Here is a 25172-nt window from a genome sequence, read left to right on the forward strand (position 1 = left end):
TATCGCAGGTGGTTCGGAGACCACAGTGAGAGAGACGGCTCTGTGCGGTGGGAAAGTGCCATCCAGTATGGTCTGGAGGCAAGTGGATGGCTTTCACTGAGGTTCAGGTTAGGTGGTCTGCCAGACAGTTACTGAGAGTTTACCGCGGTCAGAATAGTAAGGACGCCTGTAATCTAAAGGATTGTCTAAATTCCCTAAAGCTGTTTTTCTAAATTAGGATGTCATAGTGCCTTCTCTGAAAAATGAATGTAGAAGTGTCTTATTTACTAGCAGGTGTAATTAGGATTAAAAAAACCCAAACTATTTTGAAAGTTGTGTTTCTTTTAAAAAGCAACATTCAGCACTGTAACTTGAAACTCCAAATCTTTTATGCACAGAAAACCTTAATCCATAAATAAAAATAATGAACAAAAAGGAAGAAGAGGATAAATAACTGAAAATTAGCAACTAAAGTACTCCATATCAAGAATTTTTCAAAACAGATCTGGGGGCAGAAAGATTTGAAAGGAAATTTTTCTTTCTTGGGAAGGAATTTCATGTGTCAGAACTAAAATTTAAGTATCGTGTTCTTAAGACCAAGGTAAGGTTGAATTTGATTCCCAAAGTTTTCAAATTTAGATGAATAAATGCTGTCATGGACTAAAGCCTTAAAGGAGTTAATATTAATTTTAAACATACATAAATTTTCTTCTCAGATTTCTTTAAAAATGATTTATTCAAAGTATTTTCTCCTATATCCTTTTAAAATGGCTTTAAAATTTAATATACTTTTTAAAAAGTGCAATAGGATAAGATTATGCTCTTAGTATATTAAAAGCATGTTTCTGTTTCTTAATTGTAAGGTCATTTAATGGAATAAAGATCACAGCACCATGTTATCTATGTTTTTCTCTTTCTTGGTTCTTGAGTCTGGGAAGATCTAAGAAACAGATTTGGGCTTGGCAAAGCAAATAGGCTATCTAAGGATAACTCAGTGTCAAATGTAATAGTGGTAATGTGGTTTGAGTGTGTCGGATTTCTCTGTGCTACAAAACAATACTGAACTAATATCTTACTTAGCTTAGTGCTGGAGAGGGCTGTGCTGCTTAAAATCAAATACAAATTTTTTATTGATAGGAACGTGGACTTGTGAGAACCCTTGAATTTGGTTGCACTATCTGGAGCCATCTGTTAAATGGTTCCTCTTTGGGGGTAGGGTGAGTAAAACTCTACTGGAAGCTTCCCCTTTCACTGGAGACCCTGAAGGCAATGGGAGGTTGCATTGAATGTCTCATATTGACTTGTCACTGGACATACCCTATTTAGCCCTCCAGTAAAGAGACTTTTCCCCCTAGTTTGAAGCACTGGATGGGGTCAGTAGCCTGCATCCCTCCTTCCGTGATGGTGATCATATTTAGGCACCATGCTAGGTGTTACTGAGCTCATCATAGTTAAGTGGAAAGGGCAAACCCACAAGTTGATATGATTTGAAGAGTATGGTGAAAACTTGGGTGCTACCATCAAAGTGTTGATACTCCCATCAGTACAAGCTGGAGAGAAGGAAAAGTCAAGGTGGGGAAAGTGGTCATGTGTGGGTGGGGAGAAGTCAAGCAAACTATGGCCTGTCTGCACATTGACATTCTTGCCTTTGATTACCATATGGCAGTTTGCCAAAGATGAAAATCCAACTCTAATCAGCTTGAAAAAAAGGAATTATAGGGGCCGGCCCGGTGGCTCAGGCGGTTGGAGCTCCGTGCTCCTAACGCCGAAGGCTGCCAATTCGATTCCCACATGGGCCAGTGGGCTCTCAACCAGAAAGTTGTCAGTTCGACTCCTCGATTCCCACAAGGGGTGGTGGGCTGCGCCCCCTGCAATTAGCAATGGCAACTGGAACTGCAGCTGAGCTGCTCCTTCCACAACTAAGATTGAAAGGACAACAACTTGACTTGGAAAAAATCCTGGAAGTACACACTGTTCCCCAATAAAGTCCTGTTCCCCTTCCCCAGTAAAAAATTAAAAAAAAAAAAAGAATTATAATAAGGAAAATGGTTCTGGAAGAACTGAAATGTGAACCAGGCTATTAAGTCTGCAGTGGTTGAATTATTTGCTCTTGCAGAAGGATATTCTCCATGCTATGGGGGAGGGCAGGCACAAATGGTTCCAGGCTTACATCATACCACTTTAATGTCTGCAGAGGGAAGAGGCTTTTGACCCACTCCCTATTTAAAAATACACGTGTATATATTTAGTTCTATCCTAGAGAAGGCTTCTGATTGGTCTGGCTTGGGTCTAGAGCCAATCACTAGCCTGGGGACTGGGGCACTGGAAGCAGCCAGACCCAGGTCTCAAGTCAGGGTGATAAGTTCCTGTGGTCAGCAGTTGCAACAGAACCACAGAGAGTCGCCAAATGAGACTGCTGGACAGAAAACGAGTGTCCACAACAGTTACCAGGTCCCCAGACTGGCCATTTAATGAACATAGTCGAATGAGAGCCTGGAACGTTTCAGGGATATTCTTTTAAGGGGAAGTAGAAGTGTATATGCTGCACACTTATGCCATGGAAGCTCTTCAGGGTCTCTCAATAGGGATTTGTTCTCACTTCTCAGTAGGACTTGAGGGGTTCCAGAAATGGGGGGGCAGTTTCAGGAGGAAGTTATACTTCACCTTCCTTTGCTTACATAAAAGCCTCATTTTTCTGTTCAGAGCAAACTCAACATTGGCGTGTTCACGAAGCCTCACTGAAGTAGCCTGGGTATATGTGAAGAGCCTGTATTCAGATGCCTGATGGAGCACCTTCCCCTGGGGAGATGCTCATTTTGAGAGTTGCTATTAAGCCCCAGAAACCCTGTTATTACAAAATACTCGTATGGGTCTGCTTCTTGTGTCTAGAGCAGCATCGCACACAGCCTTCCTTAGATGTTGTTGCCTGCCCCTCCCCCCACCCCCTCCCCTTTTCCTTCTACTCTGGCCTGTCCTCCTCCCACTGCAGCTGCTCAGAATTCCCACACGGTCGCTTCTGCCTGCACAGTGTTTAGCCTGGTGCCATTTTCTCCCACTTTCTCAGATACTCCTTCCTCAGAGACTCAGCACAACAATAGATTCTGCTGGAGGAGCCATCCTCCTGGAAAGGCAGAGAATGGAGGGATTGCAAATAATTAAAAATTAATATCCCTTCTCCCCCCTGTGCACACATACATCCAAGAAGAACGGGCTCCATAGCTGTGGTTGTGGAAAAGACCGGAGGCTTTGGAGGCAGGTGTGGGTTTGTTGTGTGGCTGTCCACTCATACCGTGGTGATGGACGTGGAATGGGACTGACAGTCCTGCTGGTGACAGTGCCAGCATCATATGGTAGCTTCACTTTACTGGGCACTTTCTTACAGAGCTCCTCTTGAGAACTGCGTGAAAGGTAAAAATACAGAGCCCTGACATCCCTTCCCAACAGGATGCTCTTTTTGTTTTTCCTGGCATAGCAATGGCAAAAAGAAGAGAGAGAGACAGAGAGAGAGAGAGAGAGAGAAAGAGAGAGAGAGAGAGAGAGAGAGAGAGAGTCTGGAGCAGAGGTGGAAAGCAGTCTGGTTTCCTCAAAACCAAACCTCTCCATCAGGGGTTTGGACGGCCTTACAGGTGGTCCCTGGCTCCACACACAGACCTTGCTGGGTGAATAGTCATGCACAGAAAGCTCTGACTCCCCTTGTCAGGAAGCTGGTGAGTAATGTGTGATGTTAGTGAGCATGTGCTTTACCTCATGTTAATAACAGCCAACCTGCCCTGAGTGAGGATTGACCACGTGCCAGATACCGGCTGGGTACTTTCTAAGTATCATTTCATTTGTCGCTCTCCCTTTGGGGAATGTATTTTTATGTATTGTCATACACATTGTACAGTATCATCATCATCCCATTTTACAGATGAACAAACTGAGGCTTAGAGAGGAAAGGGTGTCTGGACCCTATAGCTAGCAAGTGACAGGCCCAAGCATCCTGATTCAAGACTCAGTGCTGGCTGGGAGTGGCTGGAATATGGATATGGACAGGAGCTAGTTCTCCTGTGGAGTGACAGTGCAGAGGAAGGGTCTCTGTTTGTTCATTCATTCATTCATCCATTCATTCATTCATAGGATGCCTCCTGTGTGCCAGGTTTTGTGCCAGGTTTAGGCAGTATCTGATGGCTTAAGGCCCAGTAGTTTAAAGTACTTTCTCTCTGCTAGACCCTTGCCTTCAAGTGGCTTTAAAATGTAATGTAGTTTTAAGCTATACGCCCGCTCTAGTGGTGGAGATAAATTGCTTACACGGCAGTGTGGTAGGTATCCAGAGAGACCCAGTAGAAAACTGCACGTTCTTAAACCCTAGGCGGGCCCACAGCGCGTGTGTAGAAGAGGTGCGAGGCGGTGGGGCGGGTTGTGGGCGCCTCCGGGTGGAGGAGCCGGCGCTGAGGGGCGGCGGGATGGGAGCCGCAGAGTAGACTGTTTGCCCCAGAGGGCGGAGTAGACTGTCCCTGTCGCCGGGGCCAGGGAGCTCTGCAAAGCTCCCATTAGCCAATCACACGGGCAGGGGCCGAATGACCTCACGTTGGCCGGGACTCGGCGGCCACTAAACCCCGGTCCATTTGCCGCCGTGGTTGCGCTGCCTCCCAAGTCCGTGAGGTAGGTGGAAAAGTTCTTTCTGTGATTTAAGCAGGGGTGAGATGTTGGGGGTGGCACTCTCGGTCCCTGAGGGAGAAGTTGGGTGAGGCGGGAATAAACAAGTTAGGGAGTAGCCGGCGAGCAGCTGCCGCCTCCTGGCACCGCGGGCGGGGCGCGGGCGGCCCAGCTGACCGTCAGGCGCCCGCTCCTGGCAGGTAACAGCGATCGCGCTCCCAGCAGCTGAGCCCCCTTCTCGCAGGTATCGCGTGACCCTCCCCTACCCCCTGCAAGGGGTTCACCTGTTCACTGCCAAGTGCTGGGCACGGAGAGGGCAGGCGAGGGGCTCCGAGGGAGGGAGGCGGTAGTTCCCGGAGTGATCGGGACGAGCCGCTCACGGTCTCCTAGCCAGAAGCCACCGTCCCCTGCGGTCTTGGGGACGCTGCTTCCTATTAATGACTTAATGAACCCCTGCTCCCCCGCCTCAGGCATTTTCGAAGCTGATAAAGCGAACTCCAACCTGAAATTGAGGCTCCACAGCAGGAAAACAAGATGCGCGCGCCCATTGTAAGTGTGGGAAGGGCATGGGCTGGGCGAGGGCGGGGGGTGGCGGCGTGTTTTAGTGGTGACTGGAGCTGGAGTTATCATTTCAGAGAGAGGATCCTTGGCGATGTGGGGCCACACCCCCGAGGCATCAGGTGTCAGATGTGGTTCTGCGGGCACCTGCTGGAGTTGTCTTAGTACTTGAACTTGGTGTGGGCTGGTATGGTTTCCGCCCTGCCTGAAGCAGGCCCGGCCCAGGTGCAGGAGGAGGAAGACAGCATGGGGGCCTTGCTGCACAGGGTCCTATGCTGTCTTCCTGAGTCAGACAGAAACACCTGGACTGGTTCCTGGGCTGAGTGTTGGGGGCTGGACCTGCTGCTGGCACAGGCAGGCACTGCCTGGATCTGACCACAGGGGCCTTTTCTGGTCTCAGCTGATGCACCTCATGACCGGCGATGGCCATGCCAGCAATTTCCCAGCTCTCACTTTTCCTTTTCCTAACCTGTGATGTGGTTCAGAAATCATAAAGGGGACTAGCTAATGCTTTCCTTCAACCTAGCAGTTCTGGCTGCAGAGAGTTCTGGCTGCAGAGAGTTCAGAGAGTGCTAGCTTTTGAGGTAGACCTACCCGGGATCGCATTCCCTCTGGGCACAGAGCTGTGACACTTGGATCAAGTTTCAAATCCACTCTGTTCTACAGAGTGAAGATTATATGACTTAATACTTATGAAATGCTCAGAACAGAGCTTTGCACACAGGTGAAGCGCTCAACTATAATTCACTACTATTATTTCAATCCACGTAAAGAGTTTCACAGGTGCATGGCGTCAGGGTCTTCCTGGCATATTTGATGTTTAGAGTGTTCATTTTTAAATATCCCTCTCTTTTATCCGATAACATTTTTCAGTAATAATAAATGAATAATAATAATATCCAGAAAGGAAACTGAAAAATTTCTTCTATTGAACTTTGCGTATGAAATAATGCCAGTGAAAACATTTTTAAAAAAGGAAAAATAGAGTAAATGTTATAGAGAAAAATAGAAAAAAAAGTAATGGATTAATAGTTTTTTAATTGCTTGAAAGTATTTTTGAAAAAAAAACCTATTCTTGCATATAGTTTGGTCACAGTAATGAATAATATTACAGTTTCTGTTTTGGAAACTGTAAAATTTGGAAACTGTAAAACTAACTTCTGAAAAATTGTTATGACTATCAAAATTGATCTTCTTTGCATATTTGTGTTCAAAATCAGTAGAGCTAGATTTGTCAATCTATCTCTGCTCACAGTTGATTGAAGAACACTTTTTATTAATTTTAATTTCAAAACCTTCTCTCATACGAAACAACAGATATACAAGTAAGAAAAACCTTAAACATTAGGATAAGTTTGTCAGAGATTCATAAAAATACCAGTTCATAATAATTCTAGAAATTGCAATACTGCCCATATATATATACATATATATTTAAATATATATGTGTGTATATATATATTTAAAACTAAATTCTACTGGTTTTTAAATATCTCCACATTTGAAACATTTTTACGGAAACATATTCACCATAAGATTCATCATAAGTTTTTACCTTATTTGGCAAAATTCTCCCAAGTTTTTCTTCTGTAAACATCAGAGAAAATGGCTGAATAATGGTGATGTTTGTGTATCCCATTGCTTTCGAATGAGAGTCTAGTTCTTGGTGAAAATGATCCAGGCTTTCAGGCACTTCTATTTTAGTTTCTCCTGGCAGCTGGGAGAGTGGGCTCTTTTGTTTTCTGTTTAAACACAAGAAAATGTAGGACTTCAGGGTGTGGTGACACAAATCCTGCTGGAAGTGAGGTCCAACCATGCTGAGCCATTCGGAAAATGACTTTTGGAACAGACACACGTAGCAGAGTGTCTGTGTGTTGGAGCTGACTATCTAACTGGGTGCTCTTTGACAGAATTTCCATGTAGAAGGCAAGTTTATTTAAAGAATAAGAAAGAAAAGTGGGTTAATTTGAGGCTTATATATATATATTATTAAATCTCAGCAAGAACTGCAGAAATAAAACTTAAGAAATAAAATAGCTTTTGGAGAAGTAGGATATTATCACCAATGTTCTTTAAAATTGTCGGCACGTGTTGATAACCAGGAGACTGGCTTTTGGTGTGTCTTATTATTGTTTTAAAATTCTCTAGGGACAGTTCACCCTTCTCCATCTGCACCCAGGGAATATGGCTACCCCTCCCCCCCCCCCCCGGGGGGATGCCACTGCCCAGCTCTTAGGGCTTGACAGATGTTAGTTGTTAAAACAGCTGCCGGAGTCTCTCTGGGAAGGAGAGGCTGTGTGTCCACCATACGGGCCCATGTTTCTTTTAGCCCTTTAGTATCAGTGCTGGTGTCTGTGTTTCTCTCCTGTCCGTGTTCCAAATTTGCTTAGAATGATTGGGCCAGGAGACTTTGTCCTCCCTCCTCCACCCACACAGTCCTTAAATCTGACTTGTTGAACAGCTGCTGCTGGGAAAGTGAAAATCCAAAGTGAAACAGACTCCAGAACAAGAGGAAACTGATGGGCCTGCTCTGATCTCTGACTGGAGACTCCCTTTCTCGGCTTCCTTATGACTCTGTTTGCCTGGTGTTCTGACAAATCTCTGCGGAGCTAGTTCAGGGAGAAGAGGACCCTCATCAAAAAGCAATAGGGTTTCAGGCCCTGCAGTGGTTCCTTCGCACTCTGGAGGGGCCACAGGCTGGGAGGGGCCACAAACCTCTGCTGAGAACGTAGTTAGAGTCAGGCTGGCTCCTCAGTCTAGCTGGTGGGCGGGACATGGAAACTGACCACTCCTTCCCAAGGACTCAGCTCAGCAGTTAGTCATTGATGACAGGGCTGTGGCCGTGGAGGCAGTTGCAACACTCTGCCAGGGTATTTGGGAGGCAGTGAGGAGGTGGAGACGTTGAGCCTGTCTTGAGAGACCAGTGAACAGCCAAGGGAATTTCAGGTCTACAGTATAGTGATGTAGAGGCAAAGCATGCCAGGGGGTCGTCACTGGACGTTAGTTCCTTCGTGTGAATTACTTGGTGTAGTGGACAAGGACCTGCCTTGGATTCAGGCAGACCTGTAGTGGAATCCTGGTACCACTTCTTGGAGCGCTGTAAGACCTTGGGCAAGTTATGTCCCATCTCTGGGCCATTTCCCAGTTTGTAAAATGGGGCTGCTGTAAGGACTCCAGTTATGTGTGCAAACCCCTGGTGGTGGTTTCCAAGTGAGTCAGGGGGCAGTCCTGATTCATGTGGGGTGAAGTTCAATGTGTAGAAGAGGCTTGGGACTGGAGGGCAAGAGCCTGGGAGGGCGGATAAGTTTTGCCTCCTGTTTCCAGAATACATATGACCTCTGGCTTGCTGGGGCTGGGCCTGGTGCCTGCTGGATCCACCACTGTCCCTCTCCCAGCAGCTGGCAAGGGAAGAGGGATGTTCCAACCCAACCCTTCCCCCACTTTCTCTCTCGGCCTGAGGCTGGGGCATCTGGGCAGTCAGGCCTCCTCCTTATCCTTTCTGTACCCATTCAACCCGGGGCACGGGGTGTCAAGCCTCTCAAAGGCTTAAGTGGTTTTACAGCTTTCGCCCCTGTTATCTCATTTATTTCTCATATAGACCCTGTCTGTTGGGTCTTAATAGCCCTGTTTTACCAGAGCTCAGAGAGGTTAAGTGATTCCTGAAGGTCACACAACAATATTGCAGAGAGGGGCTCAGTCTCAGGTGGATGGGCTGTGCTTCAGGAAAAGCTCCCCCAGATAAATGGGATTGACACCTGAGTCCTCATGGTCTTTTCCGAAAACCTTGGTACGGAAATTCCCATCTCCTTGCTGGCAAGTCCCTTCTCGTCACCCACCCTGGACTTCAGTTTGTTTTTTTTTTTCAATCATAAGCTACTAGACACGTTCCCTAGAGCGTCAGAAATGAAGGGGATGAGGTTAGGGGTTTCCACACTCACCACAGCATGTGGTTTTGGAACAAGGAGAACTCGCTACCAGGCTGGGTTTCACAACCTTCACAAGTGTCTCCAGCTAGCCTCAGGGCTATCTGCGACCTTTCCAAATCAAAAATAATAAAAATACCCCCAAGACCAGTGGCAGCAAAAACTACCACTTATGGAACATGTCCTATGTGCTGGGCAGTGTTTGCTGAGGGTTTTGTTTCACAGGTATTAACTTATTTGATCCTCAGATTAACCCCATGAATGAGGTGCTATAATTATCCCCATTTGACAGCTGAGGAAACTGAGGCTGAGAGAAATTGGGTAACTCGCCCAACGCTACCCAGTCAGTAAGTAGCCAAGCCTGGATTTGAACCCAGGCTGTCTGGCTCCGGGGCCCCAAGACTGTAATCAGTCTGCTGTTTCTGAAAACTAAATCTATCTTGACTTAAATACAGAGCAGCCGTGCTCAGTAGCCTGCTTTCTGTATTTTTTGTATGCCTCAAATATTTCATTACAAAAACAAAATAGCAAACCCCTGATAATCAGGCTAAATGGGGCTGAGTGTGGGTGGGTTGGAGTACTTCCTTAGTGGCTTTGAATTAAAAACATTCTTGTTGTTTTGTTTCAACCCTTGGGTTGGAAATCATTCTAAAAGTGCCCTCACTTTTCTCTCTGGTCCTGTCCAGTGCCCACAGCTAAGGGTCCCATTCTGGATCAGAGTTGCAGGGTGGATGTGGACTAAGATCGGAGCGGGTGAAATATCCTTGTGGTAGGAGAAGAGGCTGCAGGGCAAGTTTCTGTTTTGCCACTTTCAGTCTGACCTCGGGTACGTGACTTCATTTCTCTTAGCCTCAGTTTCCCACCTGCAACATGAGGTATGACTGCCCATCTCAGACTAACCTTTCAGTCTGACCCCTCTCTTCCCTTCAGACACCCTTTCCTGTGGATCTCACTCTGGGTTACACAGTAGAATCTCCTGGAAGCTTTAAAACAAACAAACAAACAAAACCAGCCAGTCTTGGCTCCACCTCAGGGATCCTGCTTCTGGCCAGACCCCAAAGCACCCTGAGATTCCCAGGCAATCTGTGCTCTTGCTCCTGTAAAGCCCTCTGCCCGCCACCCCTGCTTACGTGTCTCCATCTACCCCCTTTAAGGACACTTCCTCCCACCGTCCTTTCTGATGGCAGGAGAGTGTGAGGGTTAAGAGTGTAGGATTCGGGTTTGAATTCCGACTCTACCACATACACATCTCCCCTCATATTTCCAGATTTCAGCAAAAATCTCAGGTGCTGCCTTTCTAGCATCATCTCCAGTACCTCTTCTCCCATTCTCTCTTAAACCCATTCCGGCCAGGCTTTTGTCTCTAATTCCCAATAGCTGTTCTCATAAAGGTCACCACTGACCCTCATCCCAGACCTCTATCCTGACCTCTAGACTCATGTATTCAGCTGCCTCCCTAGCCTGCCCATTGGGCTACCTGGTGGACATTTCAACCCAGCCTGCCCATTCAAGCCTCCCCATTGCTCCAGCCAGAGACCTTGGGGTCATCGTTGCCTCCTCTTTCCTTCACGCCCTACCTCATTCCGTCGCCTGCCTCTACCTTCAAAGAAATCCAGAATTCCATTACCTTTTACACCCTCCCCACGATGTCCCCATCTTGGCTGAGGCATCAACTCCTCTCCCCACCCTCCATTCTCCCACTCTCCTACCTTGTCCACTCCCCTCCAGCCATCCCAGCTTCTGGGTTGTTCCTCACATTCCCACCGGGGGCCTTTGTTCAGGCTGTTTCCTCTGCCTGGATGTTCTAGACATCTGCCAGGCCCCCTCTCTGCCTTCCCTAGCCCCCCCATTTAATATCGCAACCCCTGCCTCCATCCCCCTGCACCCCAGCTTTCTCAACCCTGTTCTGCCTTTTCTTTCTTTTTATTTGGTGTCTCTTCTAATATTCTAGATGGTTTGCTTATTTACGAAGGTATTCAAAACAGCATCTCTCCCTGATGCTGAACAAACGCTCCGTGAAGGCAGGGGTCTTCGTTTGTTCATAGACGTAGCCCAGGTGCCTAGGTTGGTGCCTGCCCAGTTCGGTGAGCATCCGTTGAATGAATGAGCAAATGAATGGGTGGATCCTCCCAGGCAGAGATGGGCCTCCACAAGGTGAAAGCGTTCTCAAAGAGTCTTTGGCCACTTACACCATGTCCCTGGGACGGGTGGAGGGTATTTGTTAAAAATGCACAGTGATTCTGAGTGTGTGCCAGCAAGCCCCTGCCCTGTAATTTGTGCACAAGCTCAAGTCTGAGAACCACAGCTGGGGATAAAGGCTGCAGGCATGGAGTCCAGAACCAGTGCGTGCTAGAGTATAGACAGCACGTCACATGCTTGTTTTATTGTTCTTGTCATTGTCCTGGCGTTGGTGTTTTACCTCTGCCTCTCAGAACGCTGTTTACTTAAATTTAAAAGAAGAGTTTAAAGATACTATACAGGTGGAATGAATAGGTGGACATATTGGTGATAATATAGCATCGTAATAGTAGAATCGAGGTAGTGGATATACAGATGTCACTAAAATATGCTTTCAATTTTGAACATTTGAAAATTCAAACTGTATGCTTGAAAACTTTTCACAATAAAATGTTGGGAAGCATGCTATGAATGTAAAAAAAGTTCATTGCAGAAAAGCTGGAAAATACAGAAAAATAGACAGAAACAAAATAATAATAATACCACCTTAGCCCCAGCACCCGGAGGGAATCTCTGGTAGGTAGTTGGTCTATTTTTCTAGTCTTCTTTCTGTGTGTATTTATTTTGTTATGAAATAGTAATTGTACGGAGTGCCTGATACTGAACACTGATGTTAGTCAAGTCTTAAGTTTTCTTCTGATTCTAAAAATATATGTTTATTTAAACAGTTTGGAAAACGAGAAAAGAAGTTACAAGAAAATTAAGACCCCAATTCCACACCTAGTAATAAACACTTTAAGTTTTGATGTATTTCTATAGTTTTTCTTTTATATGTTTGTTTTCTTTTTTAACAAAGTTTTAAAAATATCTGAATAAAAATATCTAAAAGCTTTTTCATTAACCATTATGGGCATTTCTTGTTGTTAAGTATTCTTTTTTTTTTTTTTTTAAAGATTTTTATTGGGGAAGGGGAACAGGACTTTATTGGGGAACAGTGTGTACTTCCAGGATTTTTTTCCAAGCCAAGTTGTTGTCCTTTCAGTCTTAGTTGTGGAGGGCGCAGCTCAGCTCCAGGTCCAGTTGCCGTTTCTAGTTGCTGGGGGCGCAGCCCACCATCCCTTGTGGGAGTCCAGTGGCAACCTTGTGGTTGAGAGGATGCGCTCCAACCAACTGAGCCATCCGGGAGCTCAGTGGCAGCTCAGCGCAAGGTGCCATGTTCAATCTTAGTTGCAGGGGACACTGCCCACCATCCCTTGCGGGACTCGAGGAATTGAACTGGCAACCTTGTGGTTGAGAGCCCACTGGCCCATGTGGGAGTCGAACCGGCAGCCTTCGGCGTTAGGAGCATGGAGCTCTAACTGCCTGAGCCACCGGGCCGGCCCAAGTATTCTTTTAAAATATAACTTTTAAAACATAACTATATGGTGTCCAATATATAAATATGGCAAGATTTAATCTCTTTACGTAGAATATTTAGGTATCCAATATTTTGCCATTAGATGTGACTTTGTGATAGTCATCTTTTGTGGACATTTCAGATTATTTCCTTAAGATTTTGTGTATAAAAAGAAATTGGGTCAAAGGGTATGAATATTTTTAAGATTCGTGATACAAATTGCCCTTCAGAAAATTGCTTTTCAGAAAAGCTGTACTGATTTATGTTCTCATCAGCAGTGAAAGAGAGTGCCTGCTTACCTACGTCTTTTCCTATATTTAGTATTAGTGTTTTAATTCCCCCCAAACTAGTTTTTAATTTGCATCTATTTGATTATTAGCGAGGCACATGTGTTTTCTTATAGTAATAGTAATATATATTTCTCCTTTTTAAGTTATGCATTATGCCCTTTGTCTATTTTTTTCTACTTTGGTGTTTAAATCCTTTTTTATTGATTTATAAAAATTACATATATTAAAGATATTAACCATTTTTCTGTCATTTTCTTCCTGTTGGTCATGGTAGTTTGTGGTATTTTTTCCATGCATTGAGTGTTCTGGTCTGGCTCTTTTGGTTATAAGGAACAAGCAGCCCATTTAAGCTAGTTCAAGTAAAGAAGGTTTAGTTTAAGGACATGTGGAGAAGTAAGGGGATTCCATGAAAATCTAAGAACAGGAGCTATAATAAGCTTAGGCTTCCCAGGGCCTAGAGCTGGGAGGCAATTAAGGGGCGAGGTGGTTCCAGGGGCAGCTGGAGTTTGTGCATCTCCTCTAGTGCTCCACCATTCACCATTGATGTGACTCAGCGAGTTACTCTTGATCTGTCTGCTTCCTTCTTTCCTGCTATCAAAAGGGTTTTCTATTTGGTCAGAGTTGACATTCTCTCTTCCCACCCTGGGTTTGTCCCGTGGCCCAAAGGGGTTTCTCTTGCCACCTTTATATCATGACTTCAGTTTTAACCCCTACTGCCCCAAAGCTTTTTTTTTCAATTTCTTGGTTCAAATTTTTGAGAGAGAGGGAGAGAGAGAGAGAGAGAGAGAGAGAGAGAGAGAGAGAGAGAGAGAGAAGATGTGATTGGTCCACCTCCACTTATGAAGGTGGATAACAGGATGCTGACCTGCGTGCGACCGTGCCTTCTTCCAGTCCAATTGTCTGAGGCTGGGATGCAATGATCACATAGTCTGAAATGCGGCTGCCTGGGCAGCTGGGATTGTGGGGGATCATTTTCCATTAAAAGGGAGTATGAACATAACACACAATGATAGAAACTTTTCATAATAAGAACTTTAATATTTTTTGAATTGTAAAACCTTTTAATCTTTTACTTTGTGCCTTTTTTCTTTGGACTTTATCCTTAGAGAGTCTTTCCTTATCCCAAGATCAGATATATATCCATCTATATTATTTTAAAATTTGTTTTGTGGTTTTGTATGTTCCATGTAAGTACTGCTGATTTCTCAGCATCATTAACATGGTCATATTTACAGGTTACTGCCGGGAGATAGTTTCAAGAGGTTTTAGTGACAGATGATGTCTACCTTTCCCAATTAAAAAACTGCAAGTTCATCAACATGAGGGATTTTTTTCCCCATCTAAAAATCTTAAAAAATTTTTATTATGAAAGTAATTCATATTGGTAAAAAATTAATTAAATCATATAACAAAATGTAAAAGTCCCTGAAATCCCAACCCCCAACGGTACATAATATATAACAATTTGGTGTATTTTCCTCATATCATACATAGTGTATAACACAGTTTGCTTACAAATGTATAACAATGGATTTTAAGCAAAAATGGGGTTAACAATGTTTTTCAAGTTAATTTTTTCAATTATTTTCACATCTGCTCATGTAAATCCACCTTGTTCTAATGGCTGTATCTACATATGGATATAGGATAATTTATTTAATTGGTTCTTACTAATGGTTGTTTAGATTGTTTATCCAACATGAATTTCAGAGGCTGGAAATTGTCCCTTAATTTGCTTGCTAAGGAAAACGGCTCTTTACAAAGCTCTTTGTAACTGTTTCTGTGGGGAAGATAAAGAGTTTTTGTTCTGAAATCCTGGGTGGCACAGTCTCAGCTTTGTCACTGTTAATTGTCTGTGTCGCATAGGAGGGCCCTGGTTACTGCGCTGGTGGGGGCGGGGGGAGGAGAGCAGCCTCGCCCTGGAGAGGCAGCTCTCTTCCTGGGGCCTCCTGCGGGTCCCCCTTGCTCCTGGGGGAATCACTAGCTGGCACCTTGATACAACCGGATTCCCGGGACTGAGGATCCAACTGAGTGAGGGAGGCATCACTGCTGATCCTTTTACAACAGGAGGCGGCAAACTGTTTCTGTACAGGCCCAGATCTTGAGGAGTTAAGTTTTTCAGGCCATGTAATTTCTGTTGCAACTCTTCAACCTCTACTGTTTTAGAGACAAAGCAGCCACAGACAATATGTAAATGCATGGGTGCGGCTGTGTGCCAATAAAACTTTATGGACACTGAAGTTTCAATGTCATGATTTCATGTGTCACAAAATATTATTCTTCATTTGATTTTCCCCCAGCCATTTTTTTTAAAACGTAAAAATCATTTTTAGCTTGCATACAAAAATGAGCAGAGGCATAAATTTGGCTTGTAGATTACAGTATTCTTACTTCTAATTTTGTAACATGATTTCTTGACTTCTTAATTTTGATTCATCTGAGTTGGTTTGTGTACATTATTAAGTAATTGTTCCTCTAGTTAGATTTTAGTGCTAAAGGGTGAATTATTTATATCCTTAGTTCATGGCCCCTGTCCTCACTGGTCCCTGCAAGAACCCGGACTTCCTTTGTTTTTATTTTATTTTATTGGGGAATATTGGGGAACAGTGTGTTTCTCTAGGGCCCATCAGCTCCAAGTTGTTGTCCTTCAATCTAGTTATGGAGGGCGCAGCTCACTGGCCCATGTGGGAATCGAACTGGCAACCTTGTTGTTCAGAGCTTGCGCTCCAACCACCTGAGCCACTGGGCTGGCCCCTATTTTTAACCTTTTAAACTGTAATTACTTTTGCACCAACCTAATAGATATTGTTGTCATTGTGATAAGATTGTTTTCTATGTGTAAGTCTCCGTTCATTGACATTTGTCTAGAACACAGTAAGTGCCTCGTGCCTGTATCCACTCTGCTAATTACTTGACACCGTATCACTGACATTCAAACTTTTCCAATCAATGGCCTTCCTGAGGGCTGGATCCTTGTCTTTATGTCCTTGCTTATTCGTGGAGACGCCCGGTTAAATTCCTCTTTGAGGATCCTTGAAGACCCCCTACCTCTCATCAAACAATACAGTTGTGTTTTTTTTTTTTCAATTCTGAAAAACAAATGGATTCATAAATTGCAATCATTGTCCATTGTTCCAAAATATGTTCTCAGTCAGTAAGGTGTGGGTGCCTACTTTTTGGAGGATAAATTGTAATTACTGCATAAGACAACACGATTTATCTGTAAAATTCCCGTGAAAAGATTCTTCTCCTGCCATAGATGATGCTTCTTTGCAGTTTTAATGTTCCTGAACTGTCACTGACCCTGTTTAATAGGCATAGAGTTGTGATCGCCTATTCCCACTGCCCGTCGTTTTTATCCCAAGGACGTCCGTACAAGGGCGAGGCCGTCGTCCCTCCTGACCTTTGATGGAATCTCTCAGTCAGGCCCACAGAGCTTGGGGGAGGGATGTGGGCAGACCCCAGTGCCCTGAAGGGCATGAGGCTGGAATTGCTTATGAAGACTCCAGCAAAGGACAGAGGGGCTCTGTCTCTAGATATTCTGAAGGGATGGTTTCCTCACTCATTAAAGAGATTTAAGGTTGGCTTGGACCAGGGAGGCTCTCACCCCTGATTCTGGTCCAAGTCGGAATGCCCCCTGCCCCCACCACTGGGCACACTGCTTGTTAGTGGCATCTCGTTACTGTTGAATGCAAGTGATCTCGAACCTCTCCGAACTTTTCTCCACCTCTGCCCCATGCTCCCCTACTAGGGCGGGGCTCCCCTACCAGGGCGGGGGCTCAGCACCCTGCCTACCATCCCTGCTCACCCTCACTCCCCCCCACCTACACGCACTGTGATATAAGAAACATGTATTTGGTCTTTGTCCCCCGTTCCTGGCACTGAGTAATTTCCTGAGGGATTGGGTGAGAAGAGTTGTTTTTATTCATAAGCAGCCCCTTTCAACCATACTCAGAGCCAGAGGAACCAGCAACCAACCTGTGATTAGAGGGCTGGAGGTTGAGCTGATCACTAATGGCCAGTGATTTAATCAATGATGCCTATTTAATGTAGCCCCCCCAAAACCCCTAATCTGAGGGATTGGTGAATACGCGGAGGTGCTGGGAGACTGGCACACCGAGGGTGGTGGGGGTGAGGAGGGGTATGGAGCTCCGCACCCCTTCCTACATACCTCGCCCTGTGCCTCTCTTCACCTGGCTGTTCCTGTGACGTATCCTTTATAATAAACTGGTAATCTTGTAAGAGTTCTGGGAGCCACTCTAGGAAATAATGGAACCTGAGGAGGGGGTCGTGGGAACCCCTGATTTATAGCTTGTTGGTCAAAGGCACAGGTGACAACCTGGACCTGTGATCGGCTGCATTGTGAGGTGCAGTCTTGTGGGACTAAGCCGTTAACCTATGGGGTCTGCGTTAACGCTGGGTGGCTAGTGTCCGAATTGAGGTGAACTGTAGACCACTCAGTCTGTGTGCACTGTGTGCACTGCAAACCCACACATTCGGTGTGAGTGCAATATAGAGAGTTTTCCTTCACACACACACACTCTCACACTCACACAAACACACACACTCTCTTACCATTAGGATAAGCAGCTAGGAAGGCACTGCCAGAGACCGAGTCTTGGTCAGGCCCTAGGCCTGGTTGAGGAGTGTGTGTGGGACACCCTCCTGATTTGACAGCCTCTGGCAGGGACCCCAGCCTTTGCCACCTGGTTCCAGGGTCTCCCTCGTACTGCCTCTAACAGCCCTGTTCTTGGTTTTGCAGCCAGAGCCCCAGCTTGGAGATCTGATTGAGATTTTCCGCCCCATCTACAGACACTGGGCCATCTATGTTGGTGACGGATATGTGATCCACCTGGCCCCGCCAAGTAAGGACGCCCAGGGCCTTCACTGTGCTGGGGCTGGGAGGAGAGGGAGATGGGGAAGCTGTGGGCAAAGGTGACCCAAAGTTCTCCTCGCTCACCGACTGGTGGTTGGTCCCTGAGGGCTACAACAAGGCAGTTTGGTATGAGGTGATGGTTCTCAGACTCTGCTCCTTGGAACCCTAGGGCTTCTGTAGAGGCGCTGAAGTGGGCTTCCAGGGGGTCGTTCTGCTTTTATGGTTTCATATGCTATGGCTTTATAGAAAACGCATCCAACTCTTAAGTGAAAAGCTCCCTGAGAAGGCGCAAGAATTGGGGCAGCAGACTTGGCCATGAAATCCTGTTTCTACTCTCCAGCCTTGGTTTCCTTATCTATAAACTGAGGCTAAGAATACTGAATTTGGAGCATTGTGAGACTTCCCCACCTTGTTACTTAACCTTTCTACTTAAAGTGAGGTACCACATAAATATAGCAAAATGCATGAGTACATAGTAAGGTGTATAGTCAGTGAATTAAAAAAAATGTGTCCATCCCTGTGACAATGACCCAGGTCAAGATCTAGAACATTTCTACTCCTGAATGCCTCTCCATATCCCCTTGCCTTCCCCAGAGGCAGCCACTGTTCTAGCTTCTCTTGCCATGGATTAGTTTTGCTTGTTCTAGAACCTCGTGGAAGAGTAATCACACAATCTGTGCTTTTTTTGTACCTGGCTGCTTTCATTAGGCCCGTGTGAGTCACTGTGTGTGCGTACCAGTAGTTCTTACATTTTCATTGTTCTGTGTTTACTGCATGTGAATATACCTCCATCTGTTAGCCATTCTGCTGATGGACATGGATCGGTTCCATTTGGGGGCTGGTCTGAATGGGGCTGCTCTGGACATTCTTGGACATGTGCTTTGCCCGCAGCTTTGCTTTTAGCTAATGGCTTCACCCTGTACGTATAAAGAAATCAGAAATAACCAGAGTGGATGTCATCTTCCCTGTCCCTGATTAACCAAACCACCAATATCTGCACCCACAGAATCTGCCTTTTCTTCTACTAAAAATGCAAGAAGTGCCCCTGCCTTCATTTAAAAAGCAAGCCCCTGTGTGTGGATCCTGGGCCCCTCTTCTTACTTGCATAAGCGCTTTGCTTCTCAAATTCCCACCTCCTTTTGCATTGTCACTGTCTCCCTTTCTCTGAGGCTGTTCCATTGGCACAGAAACCACTGTAAGACCTCCTGTTGATAAAACAAACTCGACTTCACTTCCCCTCTCTCTAACTCTCTACAGAGCAAATTTCTTGTCTACTGTGGCGATCACCTCCCATTCTCTCTTCGGTTCCCTTCACCAGACTCTCTTTTTCACCCCGCTCCTGGAGCAGCTCCTATCAAGGCTTCCAAAAGACCTTCCACATCTTGACAAAACCGAAGGTCAATATTCTGGTCACAGCTTACTTGACCTCTTTCTGTCCTTGACCTGACACATGCTTTTCTTCTTCTCCCACTGAGTCCTTCCTTCTTGGTCTCCTGTGTGGGTTCCTTCCGTTCTCCCATATCCCTAACCCTTCCTCTCCCCAGGTGACCTCAGCAGGTCCTCTGGTTTTCAGTACTTTCTATTTGTTGACGTGTCCTAAACCTACACCTTCAGCTTAGGACTCCCTGCCCAGCTTCAGACTTGTACAACCTCTTGACTGCTTGGGTGTCCATGCCATGCCACTAATGGAAGGCTCCACAGGATGACACCATCCAGCTGCTCAGGCCCCAAATCTAGAATCATCCTTGACCCTTGTCACCCTAGCAGGAAATCCTGTTGGCTTTATCTCCACAGCAGAACCCAGATCTCATCACTTCTACCATCTTCTCTCACCTGAGGCCACTGCAGCTCCAGATGGTCTCTCCTCTTGCCTACTTACTGTCAGTCCCTCCTATACTGGGCAGCCAGCGTGATCGTCTCACTCCTCTCCTTAAAATTCTTAGATGGTATTTCTACCGCACATAGAATAAGACTTAAAGTCTGTGCTGTGCTCTGTGGGGCCGGGCGTGGGCTGGCTTCTGCCTGCCTCTCTGACCCTCATGTTACTCTTCTTTCCTCTTGGGTCTCTAGACCTCAGCCACACTGGCCTCCTGGCATCTCTGGGGCATGCCACGCTCTTTCCTTCCCAAGGTCTTTGTTCTTGCTCTTCCTTCTGCACGTGTTGCTCTTCCCTGGATCTCAGCACAGCTGCTTTCTCTTCATCATTCAAGTCTCAACTCAAAAGTCCCTTTCTGGGGGGCCCTCCCCAGTCCGAGCTAGCGCAGCCTCCCCTAGTCGTCCTCTCCTAGATTACTTCACTTACCTAACCCATCGCATTTGCAGTACCTGAAAGCACCTTATTTTGGCCGTGCGCTCATTGTCAACGTCCCCGCACTGGAATGTGAGGGGTTAGAGGGCAGGTGTGCTGTCTAGTTCATGCCATTATCTCCAGCATCTTGCACAAGGCCTGGCACCTAGTAGGGCCTCAGTATCGATTACTGACTGCACGGAGTAGGTGAAACTAGTGGAGGGGAGGCAGGGGAAGACAGGGCAGGGATCTGGGGGGACAGCTGTGCCTCTGACCATTGGGGGAGTGATGCTCCTAAAAGGGACAAGATGCTTCTATTTGGATCTTCTCATTCAAGCTTCACAGGAATCATGCAAAGCAGGTCAGGACTTACTGTCAGTCTACTGTCAGACCTCATGCTACTGAGATAATGATAGAAATTAGAGTTGGAAGGAAGCTTAGAGAACAAGACCAATAATAACAACAGCTGACACTTGCTGGGCACACACGTTGTGCCAGGCACTGGTGAGGGCACCTTACACTGTCAGCTCCTATGCAGTACGTAAGAACAGGTAGGGACTGTTATTGTCCCTATTCTGCAAGGAATCTGGGACTCAGAGAAGTTAATCAAATTGCTCAAGGTCACACAGCAGGTAAGTGGTGAAGGTGGGACTTGAACTCTGGCTGTCTGACTCTTGATTCTGTGCTTTAACTATGATGGTGTACTGCCGAGTCTGACGTTCCCCAAAAGTCAATCATCAGTTGTTTGCCATATCCATGTACCCTTTCTACAACTGTTTAATTAGTATGTTCTTTAATAGACTAACTTTAAGAACTGAAATAATTCTTTTCTTTTTTCTTTTTTTTTTTTTTTAAAGTGGTGAAAGAGGAGTTTATTAGAAGAGATAGTACACTCCAAAGAAATAGAAGTGGACCCGAACGGTAGAGAATGGCTCAAGGGCCCACGGTGGCATTATTAGGAGAAAAGTACACACCAAAGGGTTTGGAGCGGGCCCCTGAGCAAAAGCAAGGCTCAAGAGATTCAAAGGGGCCAAGAACTGAAATAATTCTTTTCAGAGAAACTTTACATTACTATACTGATGTGTGTTTAACGTGTATCAATTTTAGTGTGTAATTGTGGACTCGCACAGTGTTGGCTCAGCAAGGTTAAGTGACATGTCAAGATCACCAGTGAGAGAGCCAGAATCACAATGCAGAGCTTTTGACCATCATCCCGTGCTCTTCGTACCAGCTACCAGGTGGCAGCCAGCGTGCAGAGTTTCAGGAGGCCCTCACTCTTAGGAGCTGACTCTGTGTTTATTTGCCTGGTCCCGAGAATTGGCACCTCCTGAAATTTTGTGCTTTAGGCATCTTACTTGCCTCACCCCAGTGCCCGCCCTGCCACCCCGCCCCCTCGCGGCTGAAGCTCACCTGGCCCAATTCCCACGCTGACCCTCTTCGCAAATTGGGCTCACACACAGCACTATCTTTCATTTTCTCCAGTGAACCCCTCAAGCACTTCTTGCCCTATTGGTAGCAAGTCAGAAGTCCTCCGATTTTCTAAAATCTCAGGACTGTATTCAGGGCAAAGGGGTTTAGTCCTTTTTGGAAAACCAAGCAGAACAGGATCTGGAGTCTGATCAGCCAGCCCCTCTTGCCATCACTTGCTGCTGTCACATGGTGTCACAGTGGAAGATGTCCTGCCCAGTGTAACAAGGGTACCTCCCTTGCTGGAGAGAGCCTGGGGGGGGGGGTCTTGATCTCAGCAGGGCCACAGTGGCTCTTTGAGGGAGAGGGAACCTCCTTTCTGGGTCCGCCCCTACTTTTTCAGCCATTGTACCCAAAGTGTGCCCTCCCTACAATGTGCAGGTTGGCTGCCTCGGGAGGGGTGCCCAGGCTCTGCGCTGGCGTCAGCTTTCCCTCCACACCGTCCTGGGCCTCCTATGGACCCTAGACTTCCTTTCTTTGAGGCAGTTTTGTTACTGGAGCTATGTTGCCCCTTCCAGCTTCCAGCCATAGCCAGGGTTGTGCCGGTGTACACATTGGGCCTTCCTGGCATCACATTTAGGGGAGCAGCTGTGGGGTTTTGGTCCCTTTGCTCTTAGAAGGGTGAAAACTACTTCTGCAAATCCACTCATCCTTTTTGCACTAGTCAGCTTTTTGTGTGTCAGGAAGTGTAGCCATGATGGAATCACAAAAGGTTCATTCTGTTCTCCCAGGGACATGGGTGTGCTCAGAGCCCATATTTGTATAACCAAGAGGGCTACTGAGGTGTCACAGGGTGCAGAAGGCTAGCCTCTCTACGTTAAAAAAAAAACCAAAAAACACGATTAATCATGGAACTTCACTACTCCTCATTTCAGATAAGGAAACCAGGGCCCAAAGACCACAAGCACCTTCTCCCAAGCCACACAGCATGTGTTTAACCCTTCCCCCTTTTCCCTTCCCCATCTGCTCATCACTTTGTGGGTGGTGCCAAGGGTAGATGTCTGCTTGGGGGGCACTCTAAGCCCCTGGGGCTGGCCCAGGGCCAATGCCTCAGTTTCCTCTGTGTGAATCCACAGGTGAAATCGCGGGAGCTGGTGCGGCCAGCATCATGTCTGCCCTGACTGACAAGGCCATAGTGAAGAAGGAACTACTGTGTGATGTGGCCGGGAGAGACAAATACCACGTCAATAACAAACACGATGGCAAGTACCCACCGCTGCCTCCCAGCAAAATCGTCCAGCGGGCGGAGGAGCTGGTGGGGCAGGAGATGCTGTACAAGCTGACCAGCGAGAACTGTGAGCACTTTGTCAATGACCTGCGCTACGGAGTCCCGCGCAGTGACCAGGTGCGTCCTCAGCCTGTGTCCCCGTCCCCAGGAACCAGACCATTCCCTCAGCTGACAGTGGCGGGGCATCAGTGTGGGCCGGGCCAGGGGGGAGACAGAGGCATGAAGGAGACAAAAAGCAGAGACAGAATCGCTCCCTTGAGGACGGGACCATCTGGGTGGGGATGAGGGTGGGACAGACCTGCAAGTCGGCAGTGCAGACCAGTGCGGTTAGGAGGTGATGGCCAATCGTGTGACTCACAGCCATGACGGTCATTCCCTGTTGCTGAGCCCTCCCTCGCTGCTAGGCCCTGAGATTGCACCTTAGCACAGCCCCAGAGGTTGGTTTAATGGTCCCCACTTTACAGATGGGAAACTAGGGCTCACTGTGCTCAAGTGACTTGCTGATGACCATTTATTTCATCAACTAAGTCTGTGTTGAGTCTCCAGACCTGGTACTTGCCTTTTCCTGGGAGGCTGCAACTATGCTGATAGGTAGCCAAGGTGGGATTTGAAGTCCAGGTCTGTTTGAAACAGCTTTTCATGCTTACGAAAAGCACTTTCCTCAGCCCTGCTGTAACTCAAGGGTTAGTCCAGGAGGCCCCAGGGGATGTGGTTTTGTTCATTTACCTAGTTTGATTTTGTCTGTGACCCCTTTTTTCTGAATCACATTTTCTGCTGGGTAACTAACTTCTTTCCCACCCTCTCTCACTGCCTCCTCTCCCTTTCTGCACCTTCGATACCTTTTTTTTTTTTTTTTTTGTGAGAAGATCGGAAAAGTTCTTAGATGCTTGTTGGTGCAAGAGAGCATATGTTTTTTTAAAAATTGAATGCATTGCTTCATTGTCATCTAGCTAATGCTGCTGTCGAGAAGTCTGAAATGGTTCTGAGTTTTGATGCTTTATATGTGATCTATTTTTTTCTTTCCAGAAGCTTATAGAATCTTTTCATCTCTCCAGTGTTCTGAAATTTCACTATATATACGTGGGTGGATCTGTGTTCCTGAATGGTGGTCGGCCCTTGATGGCTTCTTTCAATCTGGAAACCCCATTCCTTCAGTTCTGGGAAATCTTCTCTTTCTCTTGCCTCTTTCTGAACTGTCATTATTTGGATATTGGACCCCCAGGCTGCTCTTCTGAGCTCCTTATTTTCTCTGTTCTGTTCTCTATTTACTTTTTTTTAAAATTAGAAAACTAACATTTATTTGTAGATTAGAATGTAATAGAAGTTTTTTTTTAAAAGCCAGCAGTGACAATATAAGCATAAAATAGAGAACCTTATGCTACATAAATCTGTTTTCATCATTGGTGATATTGCATGACAACTGAGGTTCTCATTCAAACACATGGCTCTACTGGTACATTTCCACACTCCTATGCAGCAATGAACTTCAAATAAAAATTACTATACAAACTTTGGAAGCAATAAGATACTCTATGAAATTCAGGGTGCTACATTAGAAAGCCTTGGTAGATTTACAAAATATCTCCTAATTATCTCATTTTTAGTTATTCTTCATTGATTGTTAATAGATAAAAGAACAGATTAACAGGTTTATATAAGTAGAGCATTTTGTGTCGATACAAAATTGTTACATGATTTAGTAAAATACATGTCACTAGACATGAATAATATTTAGAGCAATTTAATACAATTCCAAATTTGAGACAGTGAAATAACTGAGAAATAGTTTCTATCATTTACTCTTTTTATAAATAATAATTCAACTCCTCCTGCAAAATGGAACAATACAAATTGGCACATCACACGTTTCTTCCTGTGGCTTTAGCCCTACGCACTACCCATCCACTTGAAAGGGCAAAACAATGACAACACAACAGTAAAACAGTGTAAACAATCCTACTGAACCCCTTCACACAAAATGAAACCAGAATATACTACACAACAAAAAGAGGAGCTATCTATACTGTTTACAAAGATTTCCTCTTTCATTTCTTAGCCTAGGATGATTCTCTGACTTTCCACCTACCTAAAAATGATCAGCCTTCAAAAACAGGTATGTTTAGTAGGCTTCTGTAAATAAGCCTTCTTATTGAATAGTACTTTTTGCAACAGCAACTAGGAGCTACACTCATAATGAAGTCTATTCTGCAACAGATAAAATATTAAGATAAGTAGAAATTGAAGACGTGACCAACGATAATGCATATATTACATAAATATGGATAAGGATATTATTTTAAAATTAAAAATTACTGTAAATATGAAAGCCGAATTTCTATACAAATACTTTAT

General features: G+C 45.6%; 1 protein-coding gene across 3 annotated transcripts in view; it reads left to right on the forward strand.

Annotated features, from left to right (window-relative positions):
- Positions 1–4466: 4466 nt before the first annotated feature.
- The window catches only part of LOC117030140 (phospholipase A and acyltransferase 3), a 28218-nt gene continuing 7512 nt past the window's right edge, over positions 4467–25172 (forward strand). Inside the window, exons 1-4 of one of the 3 annotated variants that reach the window (XM_033119920.1) lie at positions 4467–4623; positions 5088–5166; positions 17725–17827; positions 22669–22937. In XM_033119920.1, the coding sequence (XP_032975811.1) occupies positions 5152–5166; positions 17725–17827; positions 22669–22937 (387 nt within the window). In that variant the 5' untranslated portion in view covers positions 4467–4623; positions 5088–5151. Of the gene's footprint in view, positions 4624–4724; positions 4862–5087; positions 5167–17724; positions 17828–22668; positions 22938–25172 lie in introns of those variants that run through there. The other 2 variants (XM_033119921.1, XM_033119922.1) reach the window with 2 other exon arrangements.

The sequence above is a fragment of the Rhinolophus ferrumequinum genome, chromosome 11 (genome assembly GCF_004115265.2).
Source record: "Rhinolophus ferrumequinum isolate MPI-CBG mRhiFer1 chromosome 11, mRhiFer1_v1.p, whole genome shotgun sequence".
Taxonomy (NCBI): domain Eukaryota; kingdom Metazoa; phylum Chordata; class Mammalia; order Chiroptera; family Rhinolophidae; genus Rhinolophus; species Rhinolophus ferrumequinum.